Below are 18,721 nucleotides of genomic sequence, written 5' to 3' on the forward strand. Positions count from 1 at the left end.
TACAGACAACCAACCCCCAGTGATTCAAATAGAGCAAGACAAATTACAGACATTTTATGGGGAAACGTTTGTGTACCAGCTCACAGCCTTCGATCCAGAAGGCTCCGACATCCATTTTGCCTTGTACTCTGGACCCGAAGGAGCCAATGTTTCCTCTGCAGGACTTGTTCTGTGGAAAGCAGAGTCACAAACTCCCCGGCCATTCACTCTACACCTTAGCGATGACTGCAATGCTAAAACTGAAGTCACAATTGAGGTATTATTTATAATTGCAAAAATGTGACTGAATTAATTAACAATATCGATAACTTCATATTCCTAATTCATGAAGAGCAATTAAATTATTAAACATGTCATGCAGAATTAAACTGCCACAATTTAGACTTATTTTTATAAGAATTTACAATCTTACAGAGAGTCTCAAGTCTAGAGCACAGATTTAAATTACAAACTCCTAAACCATTTTTTTTCTGCACTTAACTACGACTAAGGGAACCCATTCATGTTCATATCTGTGAAAGACCTGTGATTAATCTAAGATTGATATCTGTCAACAAAAGGTCACTGTTATCAATCTAATGCCAATAAGAGTCCCCCATCTGCAGCACGGTAAAGGGAAAAACTTTATTCAGGTAAACAGTTTGCAAACCAGGAAGACACAGCCTCCAAAAGAAATTGAAAGTGCCCTCTGCCAAGACAACGTGGGAGGCCCACTTTTATAAAGGAGGTTCCCACCCTTGTCCCTGATTGGTTCATTTCTATGCAAATGAGAAATTGAAATTTGCCCAGTCTGATTGCTACAAATAAAACTGTCCTGATTGGTCAGAATCATGTGTTCCTATTGCTCATTATGGAGCTGCTCTGATTGGTCAGTAAAGATGCAAATGAGGGTATCGGGTATGTCTGATTGAGCAGGGCAGGTCTCATCCCATTGGTTGAAAGATGATTCCAGTTACTTCCTTATAAAGGGTGAGCCCAAATGTCAGGGTCATAGTGCAGGATGCTGGCAACTCAGGTCTATGATTTTTTTCCCTGAAAGGCAGTGTGCGCAAGAGGCTTCTTCCCGCAATGCCATCTAGGTTCTGATTATGGTTGGAGTCCAATTAACCTCAAGGAGCCCTTCTTGGCAGGTTATCCCTTCATGGGGTCAACATATTTTTTTTCCTTCAGGAGAAGGAATTTTAGATGTTGAACTATAAATATAATTTGAAATAATAATTGTGAGTTATATTTTCTCATTTAAATTTATTATTTTGATTATATCAGTCATAATCTCCCAAAACTGTTTTTTGTGCTCTAAATTCACTTGAAACTTGGTACACTTTTCACACAGAAGTAGTGTTATGAAGGGAAATTTGTACTATGTCCTGTTAACCATAATAATTCAAGTGTTTGTTTACCCTCTCTAAAACTGATGACAAACTGCTTTCCACCTCAATTTTTTTTCTAGTTTTTATTCTTGCATTACAGAAATTGATTATCACGTAACATTTAAAGACATTTCTAGCATCCATATTTTTCTAGTTTTTATTCTTGCATTACAGAAATTGATTATCACGTAACATTTAAAGACATTTCTAGCATTTGTATTTTTGCCATACTCTTGAGAATGGGCATAATTTGCCTCATTACACTATTTTTAATTCTGTATATTAAATCTACACATATTTGAAATAAATGCATGATCTGGTTCTATTTGTACACAAACATACATGCCTATTGTGACATCTGGGACATAAACCAAAGATAACTTTATCGAAAATAAAGATCTTTTTTTGTTTCTTTTTCAGTTGACTGTGAAATCTTGTGATTGTTTGAATGGCGGATCATGTGTGTCTGATATTAAATTTCCTCCAGGAAGTGGTGCATACCTGTGTGTGTGCTTGCCTGACTTCCAGGGCAGTCTTTGTGAAGTGGGTATCACTGAGTGCCGATCAAACCCCTGTGGGCGTGGCAGATGTATTAACGGTTTTCACAGTTATTCCTGTGATTGTCCACCTGAGCTCAAAGGTAAGTTTGGGTTCCTCAGGAACAAATAAGAAAGAAAAGCTCCTTGGAACCTTTATCTACACATTACTCAAGCATATGTATGGTCCTAAAGATTTTAATACACATTTAAAAATTCTAGTAAAAGTGATCTCAAATACATTTGTTATCCATATTTCCTTTTTATTGTAAATTGCTTATACATGTACTCTTACAATTTTGCACATTTTAATAATTTCAGTGGAAATATTCTGTTTTTACATTTTGTTTTTCAGGTTTCTTTTTTTGTTCCTTTTATTGAATCTGTTATGGTGACACTGGTTAACAAAGTTATACAGGTTTCAGTTTTACATGTTTTGCAGGTTTTTAAACATTCCTACTGTATTTGATAGGTAGAATTATATTTTATTTTATTTTTATTTTTTTTGTGAGAGGAGAGGAGGTAGAGACAGACTCCCACATGTGGCAGATCCATGCACCCTGACCAGGATCCACCTGGCAAGCCCACTAGGGGGTGATGCTCTGCCCATCTGGGGCCATTGCTTCATTGCAACCAGAGCCATTTTTTAACCCTTGAAGTGGAGGCCACAGAGCCATTCTCAGCACTTGGGGTCAACTTGCTCTAATTGAGCCTTGACTTCAGGAAGGGAGGGAGAGGAGTGACAGAGAGAGGGAAAGGGATGGAGAAGCAGATGGCCACTTCTCCTGCGTGCCTTGATTGGGAATCAAACCTGGAACATCCACGTGCCAGGCCGATGCTCTACCACTGAGCCAACTGGCTGGGGCAGAAATATATTAAAATGCATTACTATTGAAATAGAATATGAAATACTAAAGAAATTTGTTATGGGAAGTTAAAGATTATCATTTAAGAGAGATCTTATTAATTTATTAACTTAGAAATGTCATGGTATAAAGTTAGACTTGAAATCAAATAAGAACTTGTTTGGTTGGCTCAGTAGTAGAGCGTTGGCCCAGCATATGGATATTCCAGGACCAAATCCTGGTCAGAGCACACAGGAAAAGCCCCCATCTGCTTCTCCATCCTTCCCCTTCTTGCTTCTCTCTCTCTCTCTCTCTCTCCCTCGCCTGCAGCCATGGCTCAATTAGAGAGAGTTGGCCCCAGGTGCTGAGGATGACTCCATGACCTCCACCTCAGGTACTAAGAAGAGCTTGGTTTCTAAGCAACAGAACAATGCCCCTGATGGGCAGAGCATCACCCTTTAGTGGGCTTGCTGGGTGGATCCTGATCGGGGTACGTGCAGGAATCTGTCCCTGCCTCCCCTCCTCTCACTGAATAAATAAATAAATTTTTAAAAAAGAAATCAAATAAAATATTAACCTATTTGTTACTCATTAGTTTTCTTAAAATATGATTCTAGAAACCTCAAATAAGTATATAATTGATAACCTTTAACTTCCCAAGGCTTTTTAAAAACTCACATTATTTTATTTAATTTAAATAGATATAAATACAAAATAAATAAATATGAAGTTACTGAGCTGGTATTTTCCTTAAAGACATCTATCTTAACATTATAATAGAACTGAGAAGGATATTTAGGTACTTTCTAATTTTCTGCAGCTTTTTAAAATAACAAGTTCATCATCTGGGGCCATTATGATAGACTACCTTTGGAAGAATTCAAACGTTGATTGCTTCATGGATTTTTACTATAATAGGAGATACCATCCATTAATTGCTGTGAATATATTTATTTAAAGAAGTTAAGCATTTGAAAGAGCAACACTTCACCTAAAATTTTTTATTGAGGAAAGACTGTCCTAGCACATAGTAAAATTTTCATAGATTTTTCACAGCCAGTGCAGTAATTGGACTAAATAAGTTGTCCTCAAACTAAACAGGCAACTATTCTTTTGTTTTGTTTTGTTTTTTTAGCCAGAGACACACAGAGAGGGACAGATAGGAACAGACAGGCAGGGAGAGAGATGAGAAGCATCAATTCTTTGTTGTGGCACCTTAGTTATTCATTGATTGCTTTCTCATCTGTGCCTTGACCAGGGGGCTACAGCAGAGTGAGTGACCCCTTGATCAAGCCAGCGACCTTGGGTCTTATTTATGATCCTACGCTCATATCACTTGATTAGACATATATTTTTTTCAAATTGAATAATTTAAAGGCTCAATGTTTATTTCATTTAGGTAAACACTGCCAGGAGGATGTGAATGAGTGTGACTCCAGACCCTGCTTCCCAGGAGTAGAGTGCCTCAACACCTTTGCTTCCTATCATTGTGGCTCATGTCCTAAAGGGTTTCATGGGGATGGAAAAATATGTCAAGGTAAAAGTCCCTACTGTCTGCCATCAAATGCTTTTTTCTGAATTTAATTAATTCAGATTACTCAGTTCTTTTCTCTATTTTACTTATGCATTTATTCAGTATATATGCATTAACTGTCATGCTTTAAGCTAGATGCAGATAATACCAAAATATGATACAAGAGTTGAAACTTTTCATCTCTTTCTGTGCATTGCAATGGTTTTCTAAAATATTCTTTTCTTGAGTATTTGTTAAAAGTTTTTCCATTAGATCATCTGTTCTGACTTTATTTTGGGAGGTAATTTTATATTATTTTGTGTGTCATTCATAGTAATTATTATATCAACAATTACACTACTTCTTCAATTTAATCATTTATATTTAGTAAAATCAAATCATGTATCTCATTAAGAATTCAAATTATTAGTTTAGCCCTGGCCAGATAGCTCAGTTGACTATAGAGCACTGTGCCAAAGCACTGAGGTTGCCAGTTCAATCCCCAGTCAGGGCACATACAGGAACAGATCGATGTTTCTGTCTCTCTCTTGCTCTCTGCTCTGCCTCTCGCTAAAAATCAACAAGATAAATACTTTTTAAAACATTTTAAAATCGCCCTGGCTGGTTGGCTCAGCGGTAGAGCGTCGGCCTGGCGTGCAGGGGACCCGGGTTCGATTCCCGGCCAGGGCACATAGGAGAAGCGCCCATTTGCTTCTCCACCCCCACCCCCTCCTTCCTCTCTGTCTCTCTCTTCCCCTCCCGCAGCCAAGGCTCCATTGGAGCAAGGATGGCCCCGGGCGCTGGGGATGGCTCCTTGGCCTCTGCCCCAGGCGCTGGAGTGGCTCTGGTCACGGCAGAGCGACGCCCAGGAGGGGCAGAGCATCGCCCCCTGGTGGGCAGAGCATCGCCCCTGGTGGGCGTGCCGGGTGGATCCCGGTCGGGCGCATGCGGGAGTCTGTCTGGCTATCTCTCCCCATTTCCAGCTTCAGAAAAATACAAAAAAAAAAAAAATTAAAAATTATTAGTTTAAAATCACATGAAGTACTGCTGTATAATTTAAAAATTATCCTCATATATGTAGCTTTTTCTCTTTTCTTATCTCTAAAATTATTTAGTTGAATCTTCCTACTGTTTTTATCTAGACAGAACTAGCCAAAGGTTATCTTTTTTTCATAAAAATCATTTAGATTTGCATTTATGTTAATTTTCTATTCATAACTCCTGTCTGCCATTTTGTTGGTTTGTAGGCATACTTTGCATGTTCTTGAAACTAACTTTTTTATCTCAGTGGCTTGCTTTTATCGATGCTGTCTTTTTATGCAGAATAATAAAATTTTATGTAGTCAAATATAGGCATGTTTTATTCTAGCTTTTATTTTAGCTTGCATTTTCAAGGATCACCTAACTTCTAAGTTATGCATATAATCTCTTAAATTTTCTTATACATATTTATTATATTATATTGTTTTATGCTTTACATTTAGTTCTTAGTCCACCTGGAATTTATGTTGTGAGTTAGAGGCCGCATAATTTTATAAAGTCCTCAAAATTACCAAAAGTCTTTCATTCACCTTGTTTCTGCTCATCCATTATGTTAAGGATTATTTTTTACTGTTTTTGGTTTGTTTTCTTCTGTCTTATTTTGATTTTGATTTGGTTTCCCCTTTTTTTCATACTGTAAGGAATTTGAGAAGATCTGTGCATGAAGATGATGCAAAAATCAACCCTAAATTGGCAGTGAAAGTATCCAAGGGAAACATGTCTAATTGCCACTTAAAATTGTCCATACTCTAAAATTAATTAGATTTCTCCATACTAAAGAAACTTAAAAAAAAAGAGTGATAGCATAAGGAAAATGAAGTATCCTGGAAGAGAGAGAAAATGATGACCCAGTGACCCACCTCAAAATAAAGACACAAAAATATTTAATTTCTTCTTGAGCAATCAACACCGATGGGCTATAAAATCCTGTTTTGTCACATTGGTAAAATGATTAGAGCCACAGTTCTTTGCCTCTCATTCAAAATAGCATTTATATAATTTACCAATTAATTTTCATATATGCAGTCAGTTGTTGTCCTCCCCTTTCCAGGCAAAATATGTTTGTTCATTCTCCTAAGCGTCTATAGATTTCATAGCTGTCACTGGTATAGTAACAATCACAGAACATTAACATGAATTGCTTGCGTATTTCTATCCTTGACCACACTGAGTGAGTTTCTCAGGGCTGGAGCTCTGCCTTCTTTTCCTTTCAGCCTTCTTTCCTTTGAGTGTATTAGGTGGTAATAAATGTTTGTTTACTATTTCTAACTTCATAAAATTAATATTGTCCTTTAACTGTTATACTGTTTAATATTTTTTGTTACCCTGTGTATTCAAATATATGATAAGGTTTTTTTGTTGTTGTTTTTTTGTATTTTTTTGAAGCTGGAAACGGGGAGAGACAGTCAGACAGACTCCCCCATGCACTCGACCGGGATCCACCCAGCACGCCCACCAGGGGGAGACGCTCTGCCCACCAGGGGGGGGGGTCGCTCTGCCGCGACCAGAGCCACTCTAGCACCTGGGGCAGAGGCCAAGGAGCCATCCCCAGGGCCCGGGCCATCTTTGCTCCAATGGAGCCTTGGCTGCGGGAGGGGAAGAGAGAGACAGAGAGGAAGGGGGGGGGGGGGTGTGGAGAAGCAAATGGGCACTTCTCCTATGTGCCCTGGCCGGGAATCGAACCCGGGTCCCCCGCACGCCAGGCCAACGCTCTACCGCTGAGCCAACCGGCCAGGGCCTATGATAAGGTATTTGACGGCAGGAATCGTGGGATGATTCCTCATTATTACATGGCTTCTAATATAGTGTTATACATGTAATAGATCTTAAATGAAGAAATGTATTACTTCATATTAAATACTGGATAGAGCAGAACATGAACATTATAGACTAACATATCTTTTTCTTTTTTTTTCTGGTTGTATAGATATAAATTCTCAATCACCATCAACAGAGCGTTTACGAACTGGTGCAAGTTTTAACCACAGTCCAGCTACTACTGAAACCCATGACATCTCATACTTCTCATTAAAATCAGTTCCAACTCAAATGAATAACTCAAAGGCTATTTCTGATCAGATATCAGGTTTTAAACATGTGGATCATACTCTGAGCACAGATCTCAGGATGGAGGAATTAGAAGCTTTGAACAACCATAGTTCTATAAGCATTAATCTGAACCATTCCCATGATGAAGTAAGGGACACTACCCAAGGCACCATCCAAACAAAGGCAGGAGGGTATAATTCTAAAATTAACGAGTCTGCCCAAGGTTACACACAGCACAAAACTGAGTCTGCATCATCAGTTCCTAGAGCCATCAGTATTTTGCCAGAAAAGCCTGAGTCAACCACAATATCAACTTGTGCTGAGTCACCTTGTTTTCTTGGTGTCTCCTGTGTGCCAACCACCGATGGTCACTTCCAATGTGGACGCTGCCCCTTTGGATATTATGGAGATGGTATCAATTGCAGAGGTAGTATGAAAACTCTTCAGAAGATTCAAAAGAACTATCTAGTTCACATTAAAGTAATTAAGACATGTTTTCTATTTATTAATTTCTATTTACTCCATTTTGTTCACTAATTTTTATTCATCTTATTTACTTATTATTTATCTATATTCTTTGCACATTTAAAAAATGAATATGAACATTTCTGAGTTATTTTTTAAAGTAACATTAATATTAAATAGAATTATAACTATATAATATAAATATATTTCTTAAATACCTACTGTGTTCCAGAGTCTATGGAAACATTCATGTCCAATTTTGTCATATAACACTGGGGAGCAAAATTTTTGATACATCCACAAAAACACTTGTTCTTACCTAATTCGAGTGTGCTGATCTCAAATCTGACATTAGTTTTTCTCTGTAAGCTACAGTTGTTTTGCAATTCAAGATTTTAGGTTTTCATCTTATTGTAAAATTTTCAACATTTAGTTTAACATAATGAAGTAGAATGTCTTCTTGGGCATCATCTTTATGAAAATATAATAATTTATATAATGTAGTAAATACACTAATACACTAAAATATATGATTGAATCAGAATTTGTCTACAATTTTGAAATAGAACATATTAAAACACTTATTTTAATCATAAAATTTGTGCAAAACTTATTTAAATTCTATTCAGGCAAAAATTTGCGTTTGTAGCTCTTGTGTTTGTGTACTTGTTGAGGACAATCTCGTTTGATGCTCTAGCAATAGTCTGCTCATCACTAACAGCTCCAAGATTTTTGGGAAACTTATCAAGATGACTGCTCAGGAAGTGAATCTTAATGCTCATGTTACATCCAATGTCATGGAGAGCCAACAGCATCCTTTGAACCAGAAGTTCATAGTTTTCTGCTTTTTTGTTGCCAAAGAAGTTCTTTGTAATTGCCACAAAAGACTGCCATGCTTTCTCCTCCTTATTCATCTTCCTGGCAAATTCTTCATCATGTATGAGGGTTCAAATTTGAGGTCCATGAAATACATCTGCTTTTATCTTATCGAAAGACAAGGCAGGAAAAACAGAAATAATATGTTGAAAGCATTCACTTTCTCTATTCAAAACCTGAACAAACTGCTTCATTAAGCTAAGTTTGATGTGAAGTGGGGGAAAAATGATCCTGTCTCAATTAACTACAGGTTCATTCACAATATTTTGCATCTCTACTTCCAGAGCTTCAGGTTTCGGCCACTCCTTCTGTGTCCAGTGTTTCTCCCGAGCTTGGCTGTCTCACAAACACAGAAAGCAAGGATACTTCGTGAAACCTCTCTGTTGTCCTAGCAGGAAATTTACCATTTTAAGATCCACACAAATGATCCAGTTATGCTCCTCATACTTCAGAAAGTCGAGGACAATTTTTATGTCATTCTTACTAAGTCATTCAATTCGGGTTGCCTAAACTGCTGAGGGGTTAATAATGATTGCTTGGCATCAGAAGAAGACCCTTCAGATTCTACAACCATTTCCTCATGCATCTTATCAAAATACACTTGGTCACCATGTTCACTTTCTTCGTCCTTAGAAGAAATAAAACCATTGAAAACTGGAACCAGGAGTGTCTCAGAGTGTGGGATAGGTCATATTGCTGAAGGAATATTAGGATATGCAATCATATGCTGTTTTTTCTTGCCGATGCCCTTTGTATGAATCAGACAAAAATAACAGTCATTTCTGTGGTCCTTAGGTTCACGCCAAACCATGGGAATACCAAAAGGCATTCCTTTGTGTTTTCCTTTTGTCCAGTTATGAAGCATTTCCTCACAATTATGACACACAATATGAAGAGCCCAATTCTTGTCTTGATCACCAAGGGGAACTTGAAAATAGGCAATATATGCACGTGTCACAAATGATGAAATATTGCACCTTTGACGTTGAAGTGTGTAACAGCCACATATATAACAGAAGGTGTCAGGACTATTCTTACATTTACGCCTACTCAAAGAAGCCATGATTCAATCTTAAAACAAAATAAGAGTGTGTTTTTATCAGATAATAATTTTTTACATTTAAAAACAACTACAATTATGTAAAAGTGATGTTTGTAAAACATTAATTGCCTTGTGGTTATGTTCAATCCAAGAGTCGTTGCCCTTTAACTCCAATTTAAAAACCAATGCATGCCATTAACTGTAACAAAAATAAATTAAAATTGCATAAAAACTAGAGCATGCACCTAAAAACGGATTTCAGATTTGGAATCAGTGATGCAGAAATATATAGAAACAGTTCTAAAACCTCATGCAGCAGAAAATGAAAATAAAATTGTTCCCCAGTGTAATCTATAAAACACCCCCGCATTGGGTGTTATTTTTCTCATACAGATGAGCATGCAGAGCCTTAGAGGGCTACCTGACTTTCCTGTGATTAAGCACCTAAGAGACGAAATAATGATGTGAATAACATTGTGGCCCCCGTTCTTTTCAGTTCACAGCTGGAAGTTAGTCCTTTTAAGGACTAATTCTGGCATATCTGCTTATTTGCGTAAACTAGGTTTCTCTGTAGTTCCTCCAGCTCTTGAGAATAAAACAAATTCTCACATTAATTTTTTTAAAGTGCTTACATCTTTTCTAAATCATCAGCATTCTTTTTTCTGATGCAAATCAGAATTTTTGGCTTTGACAACAAAAAAAAAAGCCATTTTTTGTTGTTTTGATTTGTTTGAGACCTACTTATACAACAGCACTGTTGAAATATTTTTTTGTTATCAGCATTCCCTAGAGGAACTCTTGTTTTTTTTCTGTAGGAATAATGATAATAATAATCTTCAATACTTAAATGTTTATAACATAAAACTATTATTATTAAAAAAAATTAAACAAAACAACCCTATGCGTTTAAGTTACCTCAGAAGTGTTAAATGCCTAATAGAATATATCAGGTAGCTATAGAAGCTTAAGGAATACAAACCTATAAGCTAATGTTGTGTTACTGGCATCTTGGTCTTTAAAATTCTGATTATTCTTGCCATTCATCAACATTTACCTGATTAGTAACTGACACTTCATTGTCCTCTGGAAAAGATTTTAATCGCACATATGGTTAGCAACCACCTCTAACATCAGGTTTTGCTATGGGAGGAATGACCCACATGGTTCTTCTTTCTTACCTTATTAATAATTTCCCTCAGCCATTTTAGTAGAAAAACAAATATAAGGGGGAAAATAATTTCATGGATAAAGGTAGGGGTTATTGTTTAGTAACAGTATCAAAATATTAGGGGAGAAATAATTTCATGGATAAAGCTAGGGGTTATTGTTTAGTAACAGTATCAAAATATTAGGGGGGAAATAATTTCATGGATAAAGGTAGGGGTTATTGTTTAGTAACAGTATCAAAATACTCAAATTCAGAGACTTATTTTGATTATAGCTAACTCTATGGGCAACATATCCATACAATATCAATACCTCACCCTTTTATCCTTGATTTTTGCAGCCATTTGCAGACCCCCATGTGGAAAAGGGAAGGAGTGTGTTGCCCCAAACATATGCAAATGTAAACCTGGTTACATGGGCACTAACTGCCAAACTGGTAGGTATAGCACTCATTAGTTTGCACAGCAAATTTACTTGATAGCTGATATTTCTAACGATGAGCTTTATTTTACACAGCTGTATGTCATCCTGATTGCAAAAACCATGGAAAATGTATTAAACCTAATACATGTGAATGTCCCCCAGGATATGGTGGAGCAACCTGTGATGAAGGTGATAATTCTAATTAAAAATCAAATAATAGAGCCAAAAAATAAAACAATATTGTCTTTAAAACATTTTTTAAAGATAGTTTTACTGTATTATATACTAATATATCATCATTAATGCTGATAAGAGTCAAAATTTTTAATGTTTACTTAAAATAATTTACCTGCAGATTTAAAAAACTTAAATTTCTAAAATAGAGATCCCAAGAGCAATAGCTTATTTGTCCTTGGTAAAATTATCTTCAGAAATAATGTTTTAAGATTTAGTTATAAGTTGCCACATTCCTAAAAATATTTTACCTTCAAGCAAAGGACATCTGATTATTTCATGACATGTCAAACATGGTTCCAAAAAACTGAAATACCAAATAATTAAGAGATATCAAGTAGTAAGAAGAAATATAAAAAGTGACTTTTAAAAACATGTCTATAACCATATAATTTTATTGCTTTGCTTGAAATCTTAAGTGGAGAGTTTATAAAATGGTATTCTTAAATTGGATAATATTAAAAGAAAACAAATTTATTATTTTTAAAAAGTATTTTAAAATATGTTGGTAATATAATAAAATAAAGCCAAATTAAATGTTCTCATAACAAGGTACAAATTAACAAGTTGAAGTAAATGTAGAATGAACTAAAAAACAGTCAACATCAATAACATATGAAAATAGTTATGGAAATATTAAAGTGTTCTATTTGTAGGCTAGGATGCATAAGTCCAAGTCTTACTTTTCAAAAAAAAAAAAAAGCCGACATCTACAGTTAGTCATAAATTATATAAACCAAGACATGCTAATGATTTGTGGGTATTTCCAGAGTGTGAACTCAGAGTAAATACCACAGAACCAAGTTTCAAAATAAAGGAGAATAGAGCTTATTATAATTTGCGCTTACAAAAAGTATTTATTGTGGCTGTGCTTCATAAACATAAACTGACTCTTTTAAATTTGAGAGCTGACTTAATAACATAATCTATGTCTGCAGAATATTGCAGCCCGCCTTGTCAACATGGTGGCACCTGCTTGGCTGGAAATTTCTGTACTTGTCCTTATGGTTTTGTGGGACCAAGGTGTGAAATAAGTAAGCAAACCTTTCTTGTGGTTTCATATAATGAAATTGCTCCTCTGAACAGTTTATGACTTCAATGCTAAGTGACATAAACCCAAACCCAAATAAAAACCATACATTTATGATTTATTACAGCAGTTACTATTTTGTATACTACTGGGATTGCTGGGGTTCAATACTAAGATAAAGAAGTTTTTTCTTAAAAGCAACTCTCTTTTTAACCTTATTCATGACCACTTCTCCATTTTTTTTTGAGATAACAAAAATTTGGTTTGTTGAATTACATATAATTATCTCATTTGATTTATGTCTGTGATTACTCTCATCAGTAACTAATAATGATTCCAAATGGCCATTTCTTGTTTACCATTAAGCTTAATGGGTTTTTTTTCCCATCTCTATTAGCAAAAATAAAAAAAATAAAAATAACTGCCCAGACAGGCAGTGGTGCAGTGGATAGAGCATCAGCCTGGGATGCTGAGGACTCAGATTCAAAACCCCAAGGTTGCCAGCTTGAGCGTGGGGTCACTGGCTTGAGCATGGGATCATAGACATGACCCCATGGTCACTGGCTTGAAGCCCAAGGTCACTGGCTTTAGCCCAAGGTTGCTGGCTTGAGCAAGGGGTCACTGGCTCAGCTGGAGCCCCCCAGTCAAGGCACATATGAGAAAGCAATCAATGAACAACTAAGGTGCTGCAACTATGAGTTGATGCTTCTTATCTCTTTCCCTTCGTGTCTCTCTGTCTCCATCTGACCCTGTCTCTCTTTGTCTCTTAAAAAATAAAAATAACCAAATGTGAAAATTAAAGACCATTTAAAGCCAAAGAATAAATTATTTCTATCTTTTTCTCTGACCTTATTAACTAGAAAATGCAATTGACAGTTACGAGCTAGCCAAGTAATAACCAATTCCAAGCCTAATTTACCTTTCTTTTATTTTTATTCTATGACCTTACCTTAGTGGTTTGTAACAGACACTGTGAAAATGGAGGTCAATGCCTTACACCAGATGTTTGCCAGTGCAAGCCTGGCTGGTATGGACCCACCTGCAGTACAGGTAAAATCTTTTCAATAAATGTCAGTTCAAAGAAATTTTAAATGCATCAATGTCCTGAACGTTTATGTCCCAAAACATAAAACTAATCTGACAAGATTGGTATAAAATTTTTATTTTAGGAATTTTTAAAAACCTGTCTTTCAAAAACAAACAAAGAAAAAACCTGTCTTTCAAAAATAATTATTTTCATTCTTTTTCTTCTTATATTAGAACATAGACTTTATAACAACTTTCATGTCATACAGGTTATCCAAACCAATACTTTTTTTAGATATTTTCTTTATCAACTTGCCTTATGGTGTTGCGTCTAGATCTATTTCAAGTTTTTCTTTTCTTTTTTTTTTTCATAGACACTCTATTTCATTAAACATTCAAGCAACTCTGGGTTAAGTGGGCACTATTACATGAGTCCATTTATTTATCACAGTATCAGGCTTTCTTCTTTGACAGCAGGGTTTGTAATTATGTATAATCTGATACATTGTGATCTAATAACTTTTCTCAACACTGATTTAATTCAATGTTGATATCTTGCCAAATATGTGTGAAGCATGATACAAAGGGAAGCAAAGATTAATTTGATTTTGCCAGGGTTTTAAGGAGCATATCATTAGTGAAAGAGACACAGGATACGATCACAAAAGAGACTATGATAAAAGTTGAGTGATATAATAAGTTATGCAATTAACATACAGTTCCTTGGAGGCAGAGAAGAGGAGAGTTAATTTTGGCAAGTGCAGTTTGGAAGAAAATAATATTTGAGGTAGAGGTCAGAGAATGGGCAAAATCTGGGTTTAAAAAATGGACAAGTGTTTCACTCCTACATGGCGTATGAAACGAAAATCAACAAATGAACCAGACTGGTGGTTACCGGAGGGGAGGGTGTCAAATATATGGTGATGGAAGCAGACTAGACTTTGGGAAGAACACAATACGTGTAATATACAGATTTTGTATTATAAAGTTATATGCTTGAAATTTATAAAATATTAACCAGTGTTACCTCAGTAAAGTAACTTTAAGAAAAAAAAAAACAACAAAATTTGGGCAATGAAGTGAAAAAAGGCAATGAGTGAAAATGAAGATTGTTCTTGAGTGTCTAGGAAATGGAGATTGTTCTTGGGTGTCTAGGACGCACTGCAGTGTGTCTTTTTGAGTTGAAGAGACACCCAGGGCCACACGTATTTGAATGCATTACAGACCATCCTGCTTGAGCTTTTGAATGGTCTTCTCCTAACTTCCAGTCATTCTATCAGCTTATCAAGGACATTCTGAATTATAATCACAGCCTCTGCATTCTTAGCTTGCTATTATTTTAAGCTTAATGAGCAGACTTCCAAAGCTATTACTCATTATTTCATTCCTCTTATGTTTGGCAAAGTCTAATTAATTATAGACTATGGGTTTTATTTGTAGTAAAGATAAAATGTTTTATTATGTACTATTTTGTCCCTCTGTGTAGCTTTTATTTTTAGATAATAAAACTTTTATGGTCTTTCTCCCTACTGCTGTTCATTAGCTTTGTGCGACCCTGTTTGCCTCAATGGTGGTTCCTGTAAAAAGCCAAACACTTGCCTTTGTCCGAATGGATTCTTTGGTGCACAGTGTCAGAATGGTAATCATTCTTTCTTTATAAATAAAAGGGCAAAGGGAAAGTTAGACATAGAGAAAGCCCTGAGTAAATACGAAGAGACAAGTCCCAAAGGGGAAGACGCTATTTAGTGTTTTATTTCTTTATTCTCTATTTCTTAAGAGGTTACAGGTTTTGCCACAAAAGGATCACTTTATAGAAGCATATCAGAATTATTGCCAAAAAATGGTCCTATTTATTCAACATATATTAGGTTCACAACCGTGGCAGTGGTCTGTGCTGTTTTTTAGAAGTGATGTGTAAGACAGATAAGCAAAGTTCCCTGCAGTCCATTACAGTGAAATGGTGTCCTTTCTGTTCCCTTCACAGCAAAAACGTTTGACTTGTACTCACTACCATGTCTACTGTTATCTCATGATCTCTCTTGACTTTAGTTTCATTAAACATATGTGAAGAGCCAGCTGTACACAGCACTATGCAAGGTGATAGGGGAACAGAAAGATGCATCGCGTCCCGCTTTATGGCCTCTTACTTGAACACCTTCCTCCTAATGTTAATGCTACAGGGTGTTTTCTTTGTTCTATTTATTTATTTATTTATTTATTTATTTATTTATTTATTTATTTATTTATTTATTTATTTTCAGAACAATGGGCATGTCTTGAAACTATTGGTGTAGGCATAAATTAGTGTCAATAAAATTTAAAATGCATTTTCTGATCTTCATATTTTTGAGTTTATGCAAAATGTAGGGTAGATTTTTTTTTAGTATAAGCCTATCAGAACATACCATTATTTAGTTCCTAAAATCTATACTTTTCTTTCTATGTTATACTTTGATTTGATCCCATTGTTTTATTTGGAGGTTGGCTTGGAGTTTTAGGCTGCAATTGAGGCAGAGAAAAAAAACCCCATCACTTTAATATCATTTATGTGCATACAGGAAATAAATTTCTCTAATTCAGATTTCCTCTAAGGAAACAGATAGCAAAGTGCTAGAAAGTAAAGACAAAGTTAAGGCAAATCTTGAAAGCTAGGAGACTATGTTGAAACCCGTGTTTATGAGTTATAGTGGTGAGTGGCTAGTAAAGGAAGGGAAAAGAAAAACTTACATCTCTTATACTATATACTTGAAGTACATGTAAGCTATAATAAGAAATTCTCTAAAATATATGCATATAAGTGCGAAAGGAGGAAAATCTCTCAATTATGAAGTACAAGTAAAAATTATCTATTGAACATATGTCATGTTAGCAGGTTTTAGAATTAGTCTCTACAACTTCTTAGCTAGCATGGATTTTGGAAACTTACTTAAAGTTTACAGGGCTCAACTACAATAGTTCTCAAGTTTGCGCCAGACAGTTGCTGTGAGTGGGGTCCCAGTGAGACATGAAGACAAGTGAATACCTGCACATACAATCAGCACATGCCAACTGCTTTTAAGTTATTACTTAAGTTATTGTCATTTAGACACATTTAGAGAGATGCAAAGGAAATAAAAATACATTTTTCACTCTTTTTAAAACACCTGCACCTTTGAGCCTAATGTGAGCCCAGTTGGGAGGAAGGAAAGATGTTGCACATCTTTGGATGTGCGTTGACCTGAACACTGAGGTCGCACATGGGTTCAAAGCCCTGGGCTCGCCTGGTCAAGACATATATGGGAGTTGATGCTTCCTGCTCCTCCCCCTCCCCTTCTCTCTCTCTCTCTCTCTCTTTCTCTCTCCCTCCCCTTCTCTGAAATGAATAAATAAAATCTTAAATAAATAAATATAACTTAAAAAATTTTTTTTTAAAAAGCCATTGAATAAAATTAGGCTCACTATGGTTAAAAGTAAAGTAGAAGAAGTATATAGTGTGTGTTCTATAGAAACTTTTCTATAGGAAAACACAGTTTAGGAGTTCAAAAGAAGAAGATAGAAACTGAGCTAGCAACATCGTTCAAAAGTTAAACAACACTATGAATAAGTAAGGCTTAAAATGTGTTGCCGGAGTGATGATTAAACACATCTTCCAATCTCATTTATCCCTTGAATGCCATGAGCTTGATCCTCATAGAAGATGAGGCCAGATTACTTGGCTCACTTTGAAGTCTGATTGAAGATTCAACTGAAGCTGAAAGAAGCTCTTAAATATACTGCTCACAAAAATTAGGGGATATTTCAAAATGAATATGAAGCAATAAAATATCCCCTAATTTTTGCGAGCAGGTATATATCTGAAGGTGAATTCTTTTCCTAAACCTCCTTTTCCTAAAATGAGATTAGAGGTAGACATGACCACGCCTTACTTTTACGCTGTATATTTCTCTATATTACTTTTATTACACATACTTTTCTGTATAAATATAGTATTTATCTCCATACTCAAGTTTTGTGAAATAATGAGTATTGATTATAGCAAGGTTGCCCATCATAAATAGAACTTCTGTTCATTTAATTTTGAAGGGGTGGTTAAATTTCTAACCAGAGGTATTTCTTATGGTGCTTTTATAATAAAAAGAATATATATTTTTTAACAAATGGAAATAATTATAAATTATATAAAGATTAAGAAGCAGAAAGTACAAGAACATTTCTTCATTATAAAAAGTAGCAATTAAAATGCCAGAAACAGTAGACTCAAGCATTAACCAGAAAAAGCTCAGTCTAAAATAATAAAAAATATTTATTTGCTAAGGTATTAAGAGGAAAAAAAAACCCTCATAGACACAGAGAACAGTACGGTGATTACCAGAGAAAAGGCGGGTGGGGGAAGTGGAGGAGGGTAAAGGGGGTAAATGGTGAGGGAAGGGGACCTGACCTGGGGGGGGGGCAAACACAATGTACAGATGATGCATTAGAGAACTGTACACCTGAAACCTATACATTTTATTAACCAGTGTCACCCCAATCAACTCAGTAAAAATTAAAAAAAAATTATCCATTAATACAATTCAGTTATATTGTTTTTATACATAAAACACTACATTATTTTCATTTAGAAATCCATTTGAAATCAGTTGAATTTTTCCTACAGTGTTTGGAAGTGAAGAAAGCAGCTATTTAATCTTTGCTCAGTGGCAGGATCGTTGCCAGTGAGGTTTATCTGAGGGCTTATTATTGCTAATTGAAAAAAAGGAAGAAAGCGGCAATTTAAGATGAGTCTAATTCAAATGGGGAGTCGGTTTGTAATGTTCCTATTATCAAAACAATTTAATTCGACATTCATTTTTTTTAAAACGATCTAAATTCCATTTATTTTTCATTTAGAGAAAATTAAACTTTAAACTGCCTATGTATTACTATTGTAAAAACAACTACATTTAATTGTCATATCTGGAAGAAACATGAAGCAATAATAATCCCCTAATAAAAGATTATATATTAGCTTCTGAACTTCATAGGACAGAATCATATATTATATATAGAAGATGCTATAGCATCTTCAAGATTACCCAAGTATTCCTAACAAAGCCAAGGATTTAATATTAAAAAGATTCTTACCAAA

General features: G+C 35.4%; 1 protein-coding gene across 1 annotated transcript in view; it reads left to right on the forward strand.

The window, feature by feature from the left end:
• VWDE (von Willebrand factor D and EGF domains) overlaps positions 1-18,721 on the forward strand; it is a 65,221-nt gene that overhangs the window by 39,535 nt on the left and 6,965 nt on the right. The window contains exons 17-25 of the mRNA XM_066353778.1: positions 6-256; positions 1,791-2,010; positions 4,151-4,288; positions 7,233-7,781; positions 11,245-11,340; positions 11,421-11,516; positions 12,500-12,595; positions 13,546-13,641; positions 15,161-15,256. Coding sequence (XP_066209875.1) covers positions 6-256; positions 1,791-2,010; positions 4,151-4,288; positions 7,233-7,781; positions 11,245-11,340; positions 11,421-11,516; positions 12,500-12,595; positions 13,546-13,641; positions 15,161-15,256 — 1,638 coding nt within the window. The remainder of the gene's footprint in view (positions 1-5; positions 257-1,790; positions 2,011-4,150; positions 4,289-7,232; positions 7,782-11,244; positions 11,341-11,420; positions 11,517-12,499; positions 12,596-13,545; positions 13,642-15,160; positions 15,257-18,721) is intronic.

This window comes from Saccopteryx leptura, chromosome 12, assembly GCF_036850995.1.
Source record: "Saccopteryx leptura isolate mSacLep1 chromosome 12, mSacLep1_pri_phased_curated, whole genome shotgun sequence".
NCBI classification, from domain to species: domain Eukaryota; kingdom Metazoa; phylum Chordata; class Mammalia; order Chiroptera; family Emballonuridae; genus Saccopteryx; species Saccopteryx leptura.